We start from the raw sequence: 12,112 nt of genomic DNA on the forward strand, positions 1-12,112 counted from the left end.
CTGAGACAGGGTTGCATTCTGTTGCCCAGGATGGAATGCAGTGGTATGCTCTTGGCTCACTACAGCCTCGGCTTCTCAGACTCAAATGATCCTCCTGCCTCAGCCTCCCAAGTAGCTGTGACCACAGGTGTGCACCACCATGCTCAGCTAATTTTTAAATTTTTTTGTAGAGACAGGGTCTCACTATGTCTGGTCTTGAACTCCTGGGCTTAAGTGATCCTCCTGTTTCAGCCTCTCAGAGTGCTGGGATTATAGTCATGAGCCAATGTGTTCAGCCCCAGATTCCTCAATGGTGCATTCTCGGCTCACTGCAACCTTTGCCTCCTGGGTTCAAGCAATTCTCCTGTGTCAGTCTCCTAAGCAGCTGTGATTATAGACACATGCCACCACATCTAGCTAATTTTTGTATTTTTAGTAGAGACAGAGTTTTACCTTGTTGGCCAGTCTGGTCTCAAACTCCTAACCTCAAGTGATCCAACCACCTTGGCTTTCCAGAGTGCTGAGATCATAGTCATGAGCCAATGTGTTCAGCCCCAGATTCCTCAATGGTGCATTCTCGGCTCACTGCAACCTTTGCCTCCTGGGTTCAAGCAATTCTCCTGTGTCAGTCTCCCAAGCAGCTGTGATTATAGACACATGCCACCACATCTAGCTAATTTTTGTATTTTTAGTAGAGACAGAGTTTTACCTTGTTGGCCAGTCTGGTCTCAAACTCCTAACCTCAAGTGATCCAACCACCTTGGCTTTCCAGAGTGCTGAGATCATAGGGGTGAACCATCGCACCCAGCCCTGGCTCTGGCCCTGGCCCCGATTCTTAGCAACGTGATAACCTCCTCTTTTTCCTAAGCCGGGTGGGTAAATGATCAATTCGTTTCTTTACTTGATAAACTTCTTGAGCACTAACTAGGTGGGGCACAACTCCTCTGGGTCCCAACCAACATCTCTCTGGAAAATTACTGAGCAGTTTGAAAGATATAAAAGCCACTTCTCCTAAGATCTGACACTTTCCGTTCAGGGCCTTGATTACCCAGGGCTTTGCTGCTTTTCTTTCAGTCTCTTGCTGTGTGATCTCTTGGTCATCTTATGACTCACAAGAGGCTCCCTGTCAGTGGGCAGGACCAGGGAGAGGAGAGAAGGAAAGCAGGCCAGACACACTTGATAGTCCTTGGCAAAGTGAGCGAGGAGGTTAAATTGCTGGGCTAGGTTGAAAACTGGGAATTACTTGTGGCTTTTATTGTTTTCCCTCTAGCAAAGATAAACTGAAATTTGCCAGAAAGCAAGGAACAAATCATTCAAAACTGTTAACAAGTTACTGTATTTTATTTTCCTGGGACAGATTCATGAAATAAGGTTCTTTAAATGGAGTTAGCCCAATACCAAGTTTTCTCCTGACAGTATGTCTGGCCCAGGACAAGGAGGACTTTATCCCAATCTAAGAACAGAATCAAAGAGCATGGGGAGAGAGGAGCACTCGTTTGGGTCCAAACCTACTTTGACTCAGGACTACATGGAGAAAACCAGATCAGTTGAAGAAGAATAATTAAATCAGGCCAGGCACAGTGGCTCACGCCTGTGATCCCAGCACTTTGGGAGGCAGAGGTGGGAGGATTGCTTGGGCCTAGGAGTTTGACACCAGCCTGGGCAACAGGACAAGACCCTACCTCTACAAAAAAATTTAAAAATTGGCTGGGTGCGGTGGTGGCTCCCACCTGTAATCCCAGCACTTTGGGAGGCTGAGGCAGGCAGAGCATCTGAGGTCAGGAGTTTGAGACCAGCCTGGCAAACATGGTGAAACCTTGTCTCTACTTGGATCACATTTGAAAGGAAAAAAAAAAAAAACCCATCTCTACTAAAACTGCAAAAATTAGCCAGGTCTGGTGGCGGGCACCTGTAATCCCAGCTACTCAGGAGGCTGAGGCAGGAGAATCACTTGAACCCAGGAGGTGGAGGTTGCAGTGAGCCAAGATGGTGCCACTACACTTGGCAACAGAGTGAGTCTCTGTTTCGAAATAAATAAATAAATAAGCTAGGCATGGTAGCACAGTCCTGTGGTCACAGCTGCTTGGGAGGCTGAGATGGAAGGATCACTGAGCTGGGGAGGTCAAGGCTGCATTGAGCCATGTTCACACCACTGCACTCCACCCTAGGTGACAGAGCTAGACCCTGTCTCAAAAACAAAAAACAAAGAATAATGATTAAATCACAAGAGATATACTCTCAGAATTGAGAAGTAGACAGGAGTGGAAAAGGATGTAAACTTATGGTCTCCCTTTTCTCTGCTGGTTACCTGACTCCATCACTATGGAAGAATGGCTTTGAAGGGCGAAATATTTGCATAATTGATACCTTGATTTTGGACTCTGGCCTCCAGAACTGTGACAGAATAAATGGATCTTTAAAAGACTAAGACTTCTAAAAAATGGTGGAGACCTGCAATCTACAACAGAACGTTAAGATGCCAGTGAAGGATGCTTAGGTGTTTCATAGCGGGATACATAGAGCAAGGATATTCCAGGCAAGAGGAATTTCAGGAGAAAAGGCAGAAGGGCAGAATGGGATGTAACTTTAGGCTGTGTTCCACAAGCACTGTGCTATTTTCTTACGGCTGCTGTGATAAGTTGTCATAAACTGGATGGTTTAAAACAAGAGAAATGGCCAGATGTGGTGGCTCCACCTGTAATCCTAACACTTTGGGAGGCCGCAGTGGGTAGACTGTTTCAGCTCAGGAGCTTGAGACTAACCTTGGCAACATGGTAAAACCCTGTCTCTACCAAAACTAAAAAAGTTACCCAGGCATGGTAGCTGGCATGCGCCTGTGGTCCCTGCTACTCAGGAGGCTAAGGTGGGAGGATTGCTGGAGCCCAGGAAATTAAGGCTGCAGTGAGCTGAGATGGTGCCACTGTACTCCAGCCTGGGTGACAGAGCAAGAGTCCCTGTCTCAAAAAAACAAAAAACCAACCAACCAACCAACAAACAAACAAAAAACAGAGAAACTTATTCTGTCAGTTCTGGAGTCCAGAAGTCCAAACTCAGGGTGTCTGCAGGGCCATGCTCCCTCCGAAGGCCCAGGGGAAGGGTCTTTCCTTGCCTCTTCCTGGCTTCTGATGTTGTGGTACACTCTGGTGCTCCTTAGTTTGTAGATGTATAACTGCAATCTCTGCATCTATCATCTTATGCTGTTCTCCCTGTATACCTCTGTGTCACTGCTCTTCTTACAGGGACACCAGTCCTTGGGTTTCGGGCCCAGTATGACCTCATCTGAACTTGATTAGATCTGCAAAGAGCCTGTTTCCAGATAAGGTCACATTCCTCATACCAGGGGTTAGGACTTGAACTTATTTTCTTGGGGGAAGGGGGACACAGTTCCCCCTGCTATAAGCATTAAATTGTCAACCAGGCATGGTGGCTCACATCTATAATCCCAGTACTTTGGGAGGCCACGGCAGGTGGATCACCTGAGGTTGGGAGTTCGAGACCAGCCTGACTAACATGGAGAAACCCCATCTTGACTAAAAATACAAAATTAGCCGGACGTGGTGGCACATGCCTGTAATCCCAGCTACTTGGGAGGCTGAGGCAGGAGAATTGCTTGAACCCAGGAGGTGGAGGTTGCAGTGAGCCAAGATCACATCATTGTACTCCAGAAAAAAAAAATTGTCTAATTTATTTAAATGGGGGAAATCGTGAGCTATCTGGCTGTATGTCAGATAATGATACTTGTTTCATAAATACTGTTAATTGCCTTATGAAGAACACTTATGGATGGACTATAAAAGAACAGAGAAAGAGTCCACGGATAGAAGACATTCAGCTGGTATCATGGAAGACAGGTAGAGCCACTGGTGGAGTGGAAGCAGAGGTAAGAAAGTCACTTCAGGTGTTATGGGAATCACAGTGAGGGATTAGTTCAAAGAAGAGAGAGTGAGGGATCGAGCTGGACAGTTTCCTTGAACACTGAGTAAGTATGTTAACTAGTGCTGCTGCAGAGAACATAAATAGTCTCACTCTGTTGCCCAGGCTGGAGTGCAGTAGCACAATCTCGGCTCACTGCAACCTCTGCCTCCCGGGTTCAAGTGATTCTCCTGCCTCAGCCTTCCGAGTGGCTGGGATTACAGGCACGTGCTGCTGTACCTGGCTGATTTTTGTAATTTTAGTAGAGATGGGGTTTCACCATATTGTCCAGGCTGGTCTTGGACTCCTGACCTCAGGTGATCCACCTGCCTCGGCCTTCTGAAGTGCTGATATTACAGGTGTGAGTCACGGTGCCCAGCCGAGAATGAAATATTTAAAATAGGTTTATTTGACCTAAAGAGTAAAACATTAATGTAACTAAATGCAATGTAGTATCCTGGGTTAGATCCTAGAACAGAAAAAGGACATCAGTGGTAAAACCGCAGTCCAATTAGTGGTTTCCAGGGACTGGGAGGAGGGCGAATGACGAGTGACTGTTTAATGGATATGTGGTTTCCTTTTGGGGTGATTAAAGTGTTCTGGAACCAGATGATGGTGATGATTACACTGTAAATGTATTGAATGTTGATTGTCAATTTTGTGTTACATGTATTTTATCACAATTTTGAATTTAATTTATTTATTTTGAAACAGGGTTTCACTCTGTTGTCCAGGCTGGAGTGCAGTGGCATAAACATGGTTCACTGCAGCCTTGAATTCCTGGGCTCAAGTAATCCCCGTGCCTCAGCCTCCTGAGTAGCTGGGAACACAGGCATGTACCACCATGCCTGGCTAATTTTTTAAAATTTGTTGTCGAGGCTGGTCTTGAATTCCTGTGCTCAAGCAATTCTCCCTCCTCAGTTTACCAATGTGCTGGGATTACAGGAATGAGCCACTGTGCCCGGCCGGCCTCACAATTTTTAAAAGACCATAAGACACATTAAAAAAAAAATTCGGCCGGGCGTGGTGGCTCAAGCCTGTAATCCCAGCACTTTGGGAGGCCAAGGCGGGTGGATCACGAGGTCAAGAGATTGAGACCATCCTGGTCAACACAGTGAAACCCCGTCTCTACTAAAAATACAAAAAATTAGCTGGGCATGGTGGCGTGTGGCTGTAATCCCAGCTACTCAGGAGGCCGAGGCAGGAGAATTGCTTGAACCTGGGAGATGGAGGTTGCAGTGAGCCAGGATTGCACCACTGCACTCCAGCCTGGGCAACAAAGCAAGACTCCATCTCAAAAAAAGAAAAAACTCCAGATGTCTGCACTTTAGTTACTAGTATTGTACCAGTGTTATTTTTTCAGTTTAACAAACATACCATAATCACCATGGTCAACATTTAAGAAGCTGGGTGAGACAGACAGGAACTCTGTACTATCTTTGCAACTTTTTGGTAAATCTAAAATTTTTCCAAAATGAAAATTTATTTTAAAAAGTTAATGTGGGCCAGGTGTGATAGCTCATACCCGTAATCCCTGCACGTTGAGAGGCCGAGACGGGCAGATCACCTGAGGCCAGAATTCAAGACCAGCCTGGGCAACCTGGCAAAACTCCATACTATTATAAAAATATAAAAATTAGTTGGGCATGGTGGCGCATACCTGTAGTACCAGCTAATCAGGAGGCTGAGGCACAAGAATCACTTGAACCCAGGAGGCAGGGGTTGTAGTGAGCCGAGATCATGCTACTGCATTCCAGCCTGGGTGGTAGACCGAGACCTTGTCTCAGAAAAAACTACAAACCCAAAAAGTTAATGTGAAAAAACCCATGTCTTTATTTTTCCTGAAGCATTTGGGTGTTTGCATGTTTATATGTCTACCTTTTAGAGTATAATTCCTTTGAGGGCAAAGCTATAATGTGTATCTCTTTGGTATAATTTTTAAAATATTAGTAAAATGTTCAGAATTTAAACATTGAACAGTTGAGTTCGGTTTTTCTGAAGAGCCCTAAGTAGAACAGCTTTTCAATTGAGGTCTCTGGCTGCTGTGGAACTGGAGGGTAATTGGTGAGAGTCTCCTCTCTGGGGCCTGTCAACCCAAGAGTAATGACTTCTGGCCACTTCAGACCTGAGGTAATTTCAAACCAGCACAAGTTTCCATTTGTTCTCTTTATCTAGCCTGCTCTCTATGTTCAGTTATTCATGTGGTTCAATTACCCCGAGATCTCAAGGGAGAGACGCAGGGATTTAAGAAGGGAAAGAACCGATGCAGCTCCATATTTTATTTTATTATTTTTTTGAGATGGAGTTTTGCTCTTGTTACCCAGGCTGGAGTGCAACAGCGCGACCTTGGCTCACTGCAACCTCTGCCTCCTGGGTTCAAGCAATTCTCCTGTCTCAGCCTCCCGAGTAGCTGGGACTACAGGCATGCGCCACCATGCCTGGCTAATTTTTTTGTATTTTTTTTTTAGTAGAGATGGGGTTCCACCATGGCCAGGATGGTTTCGATCTCTTGACCTTGTGATCCACCCGCCTCGGCCTCCCAAAGTGTTGGGATTGCAGGTGTGAGCCACCACGCCCGGCCTGCTCCATATTTTATATGGCATACAATACGGAGGATGTGTGACAGTTTGGCATGTGATGGTGGTCCATATCGGTGGAATGCGATGGTTCACACCTATAATCCTAGCACTTTAGGAGGCTGAGGTGGGTGGATTGCTTGAGCCCAGGAATTTGAGACCAGCTTGGGCAACATGGTGAAACCCAGTCTCTAAAATAAATAAATAAATATAGGAAAATATTCTTTATAACAATAAAAAAAATTCCCAAAAGAATCATCCGTTCATCAGCAAAAATCTGTGAATGTCTCTGCTTTGTCCCATGTGTATTTTTCATTTTTTTTTTTAAAAGGTTCATTGTTTCTAAAATAGGTTAAAATTTCTTAACTAAAACATCGGAAACTAGAGTTCTTGGTACATGACTTGGTATAAAGTCTTATTTTTCATTAATTGGCACCTGTTGTTTTATTTGTGGGTTGACTCATACTTAAAGGGATAGCTTTACATAGATTTGTTCATCAGCAAAAAAGCATAATTAGCATTTTAGAAACAGTGATAATTGCTCTATCCATCTATAAGAACTGGTGGGGTTGATATAAGACAAAATTGACAGGCAGGAGTGGTGGCTCACGCCTGTAATCTTAGCACTTTGGGAGACTGAGGCAGGTGGATCATGAGGTCAGGAAGTCAAGATCATCCTGGCCAACATGGTGAAAACCCATCTCGACTAAAATTTTAAAAATTAGTGGGACATGGTGGTGCATGCTTGTAAAGTCCCAGCTACTCGGGAGGCTGAGGCAGAGGAATAGCTTGAACCCAGGAGGCGGGGATCGCAGTGAGCCAAGATCATGCCACCACACTCTAGTCTGGTGACAGAATGAGACTTTGTCTCAAAAAATAAAAATTGGCTAATAAGAGAAACAGAGCTAGGTTGGTATAAAACAAAATTGGCTAATAAGAGAAATACAGCTAAAGAAATAGAAGGAAACAAAAAACCCAGCCAGAACCAGTTAGTTCTCTGGTCATTTAGACAACGTTTTACCAGTACTTGTATGGGTTTAGTAGTTAACTGCAGACCATATGTGGCTATGTGTTTAATAATTGCAAATGTTTACTCTTAAATTCACTTGCAGTATCTAAATTATGAATAATTCATTCCATAGCATGGGATTGAGGAACCTCAAGAAATATTTTTACTTATCTTTATTAAATCCTAAATTAAGAGTCACTTTGCAGGGTGTGGTGGCTCACGCCTGTAATCCCAGCACTTTGGGAGGCCGACTTGGGCAGATCTGAGGTTGGGAGCTCGAGACCAGCCTAACCAACATGGAGAAACCCCATCTCTACTAAAAATACAAAATTATCCGGACGTGGTGGCACATGCCTGTAATCCCAGCTACTTGGGAGGCTGAGGCAGAAGAATTGCTTGAACCTGGGAGGCAGAGGTTGCAGTGATCTGAGATCACACCATTGCATTCTAGCCTGGGCAACAAGAGTGAAACTCTGCCTCAAAAAGAAAAAAAAACAAAAAAATCACTTCTGGTGTTAGGAACCCAGGATCCAGTCAACTTGTTTATGTTTTTTTTTGAACAGATGATAGTGGCTGTGTAACAAATTACCCCTAATTTAGAAGCTTTAGAACCACAAACACTTATCTCCCACAGTTTCTGAAGCTGAGGAATTTGGGAGCAACTTAGTTGTAATCAGACTGTAGGTCGGGGATGCAGTGATCTCAAAGCTGTCCTGGGGCTGGATTCCTTCCACGCTCACTCACATAGTCTTTGACAGCTGCTTGCTTGCTGCTGGCTGCTGACCTGTTCTTTTGGACCTTCCATAGCTTTCCCGAGTGTTCTCATAACATGAAAACTGGCTTCCCACAGAGTGTGTGACACAAGAGGAAACAAGCAAGCAAGAGAGCACGGAGATGGAGGACACAGCTTCTTGTGTCCTAAACTTGGAAGTGACATCACTACTGCTGCATGCTAGTGGTCACATAAACCAAGAGGAAGCAGGCATCACTGGAGGCCATCTTGGAGGCTAGGCTACCACTGTGGCTGTCAAATCTTTGAGGTATTTATACTCCACTGAAAAACTTTAAAATAATGACCTAACAGCTTTAATATTAAATGTATTTATGATGAAAGTTTCAAATTTTACTAATACTACAGTAATGATGAAAATCGGCCGGGCGCGGTGGCTCAAGCCTGTAATCCCAGCACTTTGGGAGGCCGAGGCGGGTGGATCACGAGGTCAACAGATCAAGACCATCCTGGTCAACATGGTGAAACCCTGTCTCTACTAAAAATACAAAAAATTAGCTGGGCACGGTGGTGCGTGCCTGTAATCCCAGCTACTCGGGAGGCTGAGGCAGGAGAATTGCCTGAACCCAGGGGGCGGAGGTTGAGGTGAGCCGAGATCACGCCATTGCACTCCAGCCTGGGTAACAAGAGCAAAGGTCTGTCTCAAAAAAAAAAAAAATCTTTGAAGATCTACTTAGGGGGTATATAGTTTAAAAAAATTATTTTGGTCCCAGCGCTTTGGGAGGCCAGGAGTTTGAGGCCAGCCTGAGGAACATGGCAAGACCCCATTTCTATTAAAAAAAAATTTTTAAATTAGCCAGTGTGGTGGTGCATGCTGGTGGTCCCAGATACTCCGGAGGGTGAGGCTGGAGGATTGCTAGAGCCCAGGAGGTTGAGGCTGTAGTGAGCTGTGATTGTCCCTCTGTACTCCATCCTGGGCTATAAAGCAAGACCCTGTCTCAAAAGATAAAATAATTAATCTATGTAGTGCTCCTCTTACCATATTTCTTTGGCTCTTTACCTCCCCCACGTGGTGCTTTTATCTTAAAAATATGCACAATTGATAAATGAAAGATGAACTGCAAATTGTAATAATTTGGGTCCTGATTTTCGAATTGAAAAGATTAACTGAAATCTGGAATGTCCCTGAAAATCTAGGACTTCTGGTTATAAGAAAATGAATCAGGCCAGGTGCGGTGGCTCATGCCTATAATCTTAACACTTTGGGAGGCTGAGGCGGGCAGATCACCTAAGGTCAGGGGTTCGAGATGGTGAAACCTCATCTCTACTAAAAATACAAAAAGGAGCCAGGCATAGTGGTGGATGCCTGTAATATCGTTTGAACCCAGGAGGCATTCAATCGCTTGCAGTGAGCCAAAATCGTGCCATTGCATTCCAGCCTGGGCGACAAGAGCAAAACTGTCTCAAAAAAAAAAAAGTATCAGGAATCAGAAGCTTTTATTTTTTTATTAAATGGCATTTACTAAACAGCTAAGTACCTTATATGAGCAAGGCACTGTACAAGAGCTGTTGGGGATACCAAAAGAATATAATCTACAATCTACTGAAGTTATAAGCTGGAGAGTATGGTGCCTGGATGTGGGTTTAGAAAAGAAACCAGATGAGGCCAGGCGCGGTGGCTCACGCCTATAATCCCAGCACTTTGGGAGGTGGGTGGATCATGAGGTCAAGAGATCGAGACCATCCTGGTTAACATGGTGAAACCGTCTCTACTAAAAATACAAAAAATTAGTTGGGCGTGGTGGCGACTGCCTGTAGTCCCAGCTACTCGGGAGGCTGAGGCAGGAGAATTGCCCGAACCCAGGAGGTGGAGGTTGCGGTGAGCCGAGATCGCGCCATTGCACTCCAGCCTGGGTAACAAGAGTGAAACTCAGTCTCAAAATAAATTAAAAAAAAAGAAACCAGATGTCATTGTTACTGTACACCAAAAACCCCCTAAAAACCAAACTCAACTGTCACATTCTTACGGAATACAAATTTTAGAGATTGTTTACAATTTGCATGTGAAATTCTGCTTTTTGATTAGATATGCCATTCACGAATATGTTTAATAAAGATATTTTCTACCTCAGATGCACAGACCAGGTCCGGTTGGTTTTAGCCAATAATGTATTGTTGTAAAAGATGCTTCTATTTTACTGAAGCAAAGCACCATGAACATACAATACATTTTAACCCCAGTCTGAGTATTTTATTAGGAATAAGCCTTGAAACTTGAACAGGACTAGTCTTTTATTCCTACCAATTTACCATTTCTAATAAAGGCTGGCTCACTCTTAAGTGGAAAATGTATTATTTCCTGCTTTTATAAACTTTATTTGAAGTAAATAAAACAGCAACATGTATTCAACCGTTTTTGGAATGTTTTATTCAGTACCCTAAACACTCACTAAACTATACAGAGCTAAAAGCATGCCAGAGATTGCAAGAACAAACTGCTTTGGGAAATTTCCAGTCTAAGCGAAATGGACCAAGTATAGGATTGAATTTTAAGAAGTTGGTGGGAAGAGTCCAGCTCCTGTACTCACAGGTAAGGTCCTAGGATTCTAGTTTGTTGAAGTGCCTGCAGACCCTCTCCCTATAGCAGGGACGTGGAGCAAATGTGCCTTCAGGAACTGCTTATTAGTCCCCCAAAGCCTTTTTCGTGAGAACAGACGGATGGAGGCCTCAGACGACTCTGGCGGCCGGACCCTGAACCAGATGCCTGAGCTGCGCCCGGAAGGCTCGTTTCGCAGGAGCTGGCGAGTGGCGCGGGCTTCGGAGGCCAGGCTCGGGGTCCTGGGTGGGTGTGGGGGGGTCTCCTCCCCGGGCTCAGCCCCCGTCCGTCGGGTACTCTGTAGCTCGATTCATGTCCCCGCCCTCCCACCTGAGCACACCGGGCAGACAGCCTGCGGCATCCGGCCAGTCGCGCCTCCTAGTCCGCCCTGGGCCGGTCGCTGGGCCCCAGGCCGCTTTTTACAGCTCCTTTAATAAAGTGGACAGCAGGGATCCTAACAAGACGTGGCACCAAGACAAAGGACGTGGCCAGACGCGCCTCTAAGGGCCTGCTCGCGAGCTCCCGCCTCCCCACTCCGTGGTCACCCGAGGACAGAGGCCAGGCCGGGCTGGGCGGAGTCGGGACGACTACGTCTGCATCCAGAAAGGCGCCGGGCGAGCCCCAGCTGGACGCGACAGGCGGGGCAGAACGCTACGGCGGACTAGAAGCCATGGGGCGGGGCTAGGGGAGCCTCCCAGCCTGCAGCCCGGCGGCCGGCTTCCGGCTGTGGGTGGTGCGGAGGATGGCGGCGGCCGGAAGCGGGTTGAGCCGGTCTCTGGTAACGCCACCTGCACTTCCGGGGGCGTCGAGCCTAGCTGTAAGAGTCTTCCCAGTAGGCGGCGCGGGAGGAAAAAGAGGTTTGAGGGGCCGGGCTGGGCCGGGTCGGGCGGATCCCCTCCTCCCCCGATGTGAGCAGTTTTCCGAACCCCCGTCAGGCGAAGGCTGCCCAGAAAAGTGGAGTCGGTAGCCGGGCCGGGAACATGAGGCAGTCTCTCCTATTCCTGACCAGCGTGGTTCCTTTGGTGCTGGCGCCGCGACCTCCGGAAGACCCGGCTTTCGGCCCCCACCAGAGACTCGGTAAAGACCCAGGGGAGTTGGCTTAGGCCGGCGTCTGAAGCGCTCGTTTGAGGGAAGAGCTAGGGAGCTGGGTCTATCAGGTGTTTGGGGGCGGGGTATTGGCGATGGTGGCGCGTTTCTAAGTTTTCACTGTAGAAGGGGGTGTGGCTCTCTGAGTTTGGGGAAAGAATAAAGGAGTGGGGCTTGTCTCTGAGTGGGATGGGGCTACTGGACGGGCCCCGTGTGGTGACGGG

At 46.4% G+C, this 12,112-nt stretch overlaps 1 protein-coding gene across 10 annotated transcripts in view; it reads left to right on the plus strand.

The window, feature by feature from the left end:
- The first annotated feature begins 11,592 nt into the window (after nucleotides 1-11,592).
- Nucleotides 11,593-12,112, plus strand: part of ADAM17 (ADAM metallopeptidase domain 17) — a 63,940-nt gene continuing 63,420 nt past the window's right edge. For 4 of the 10 annotated variants that reach the window (XM_035273276.3, XM_078349974.1, XM_035273279.3 and 1 more), the window contains exons 1-2: nucleotides 11,593-11,619; nucleotides 11,738-11,879. In XM_035273276.3, the coding sequence (XP_035129167.3) occupies nucleotides 11,783-11,879 (97 nt within the window). In that variant the 5' untranslated portion in view covers nucleotides 11,593-11,619; nucleotides 11,738-11,782. Of the gene's footprint in view, nucleotides 11,880-12,112 lie in introns of all 10 variants that reach the window. The other 6 variants (XM_008981151.5, XM_078349975.1, XM_078349978.1 and 3 more) reach the window with 5 other exon arrangements.

The sequence above is a fragment of the Callithrix jacchus genome, chromosome 14, assembly GCF_049354715.1.
Source record: "Callithrix jacchus isolate 240 chromosome 14, calJac240_pri, whole genome shotgun sequence".
NCBI classification, from domain to species: domain Eukaryota; kingdom Metazoa; phylum Chordata; class Mammalia; order Primates; family Cebidae; genus Callithrix; species Callithrix jacchus.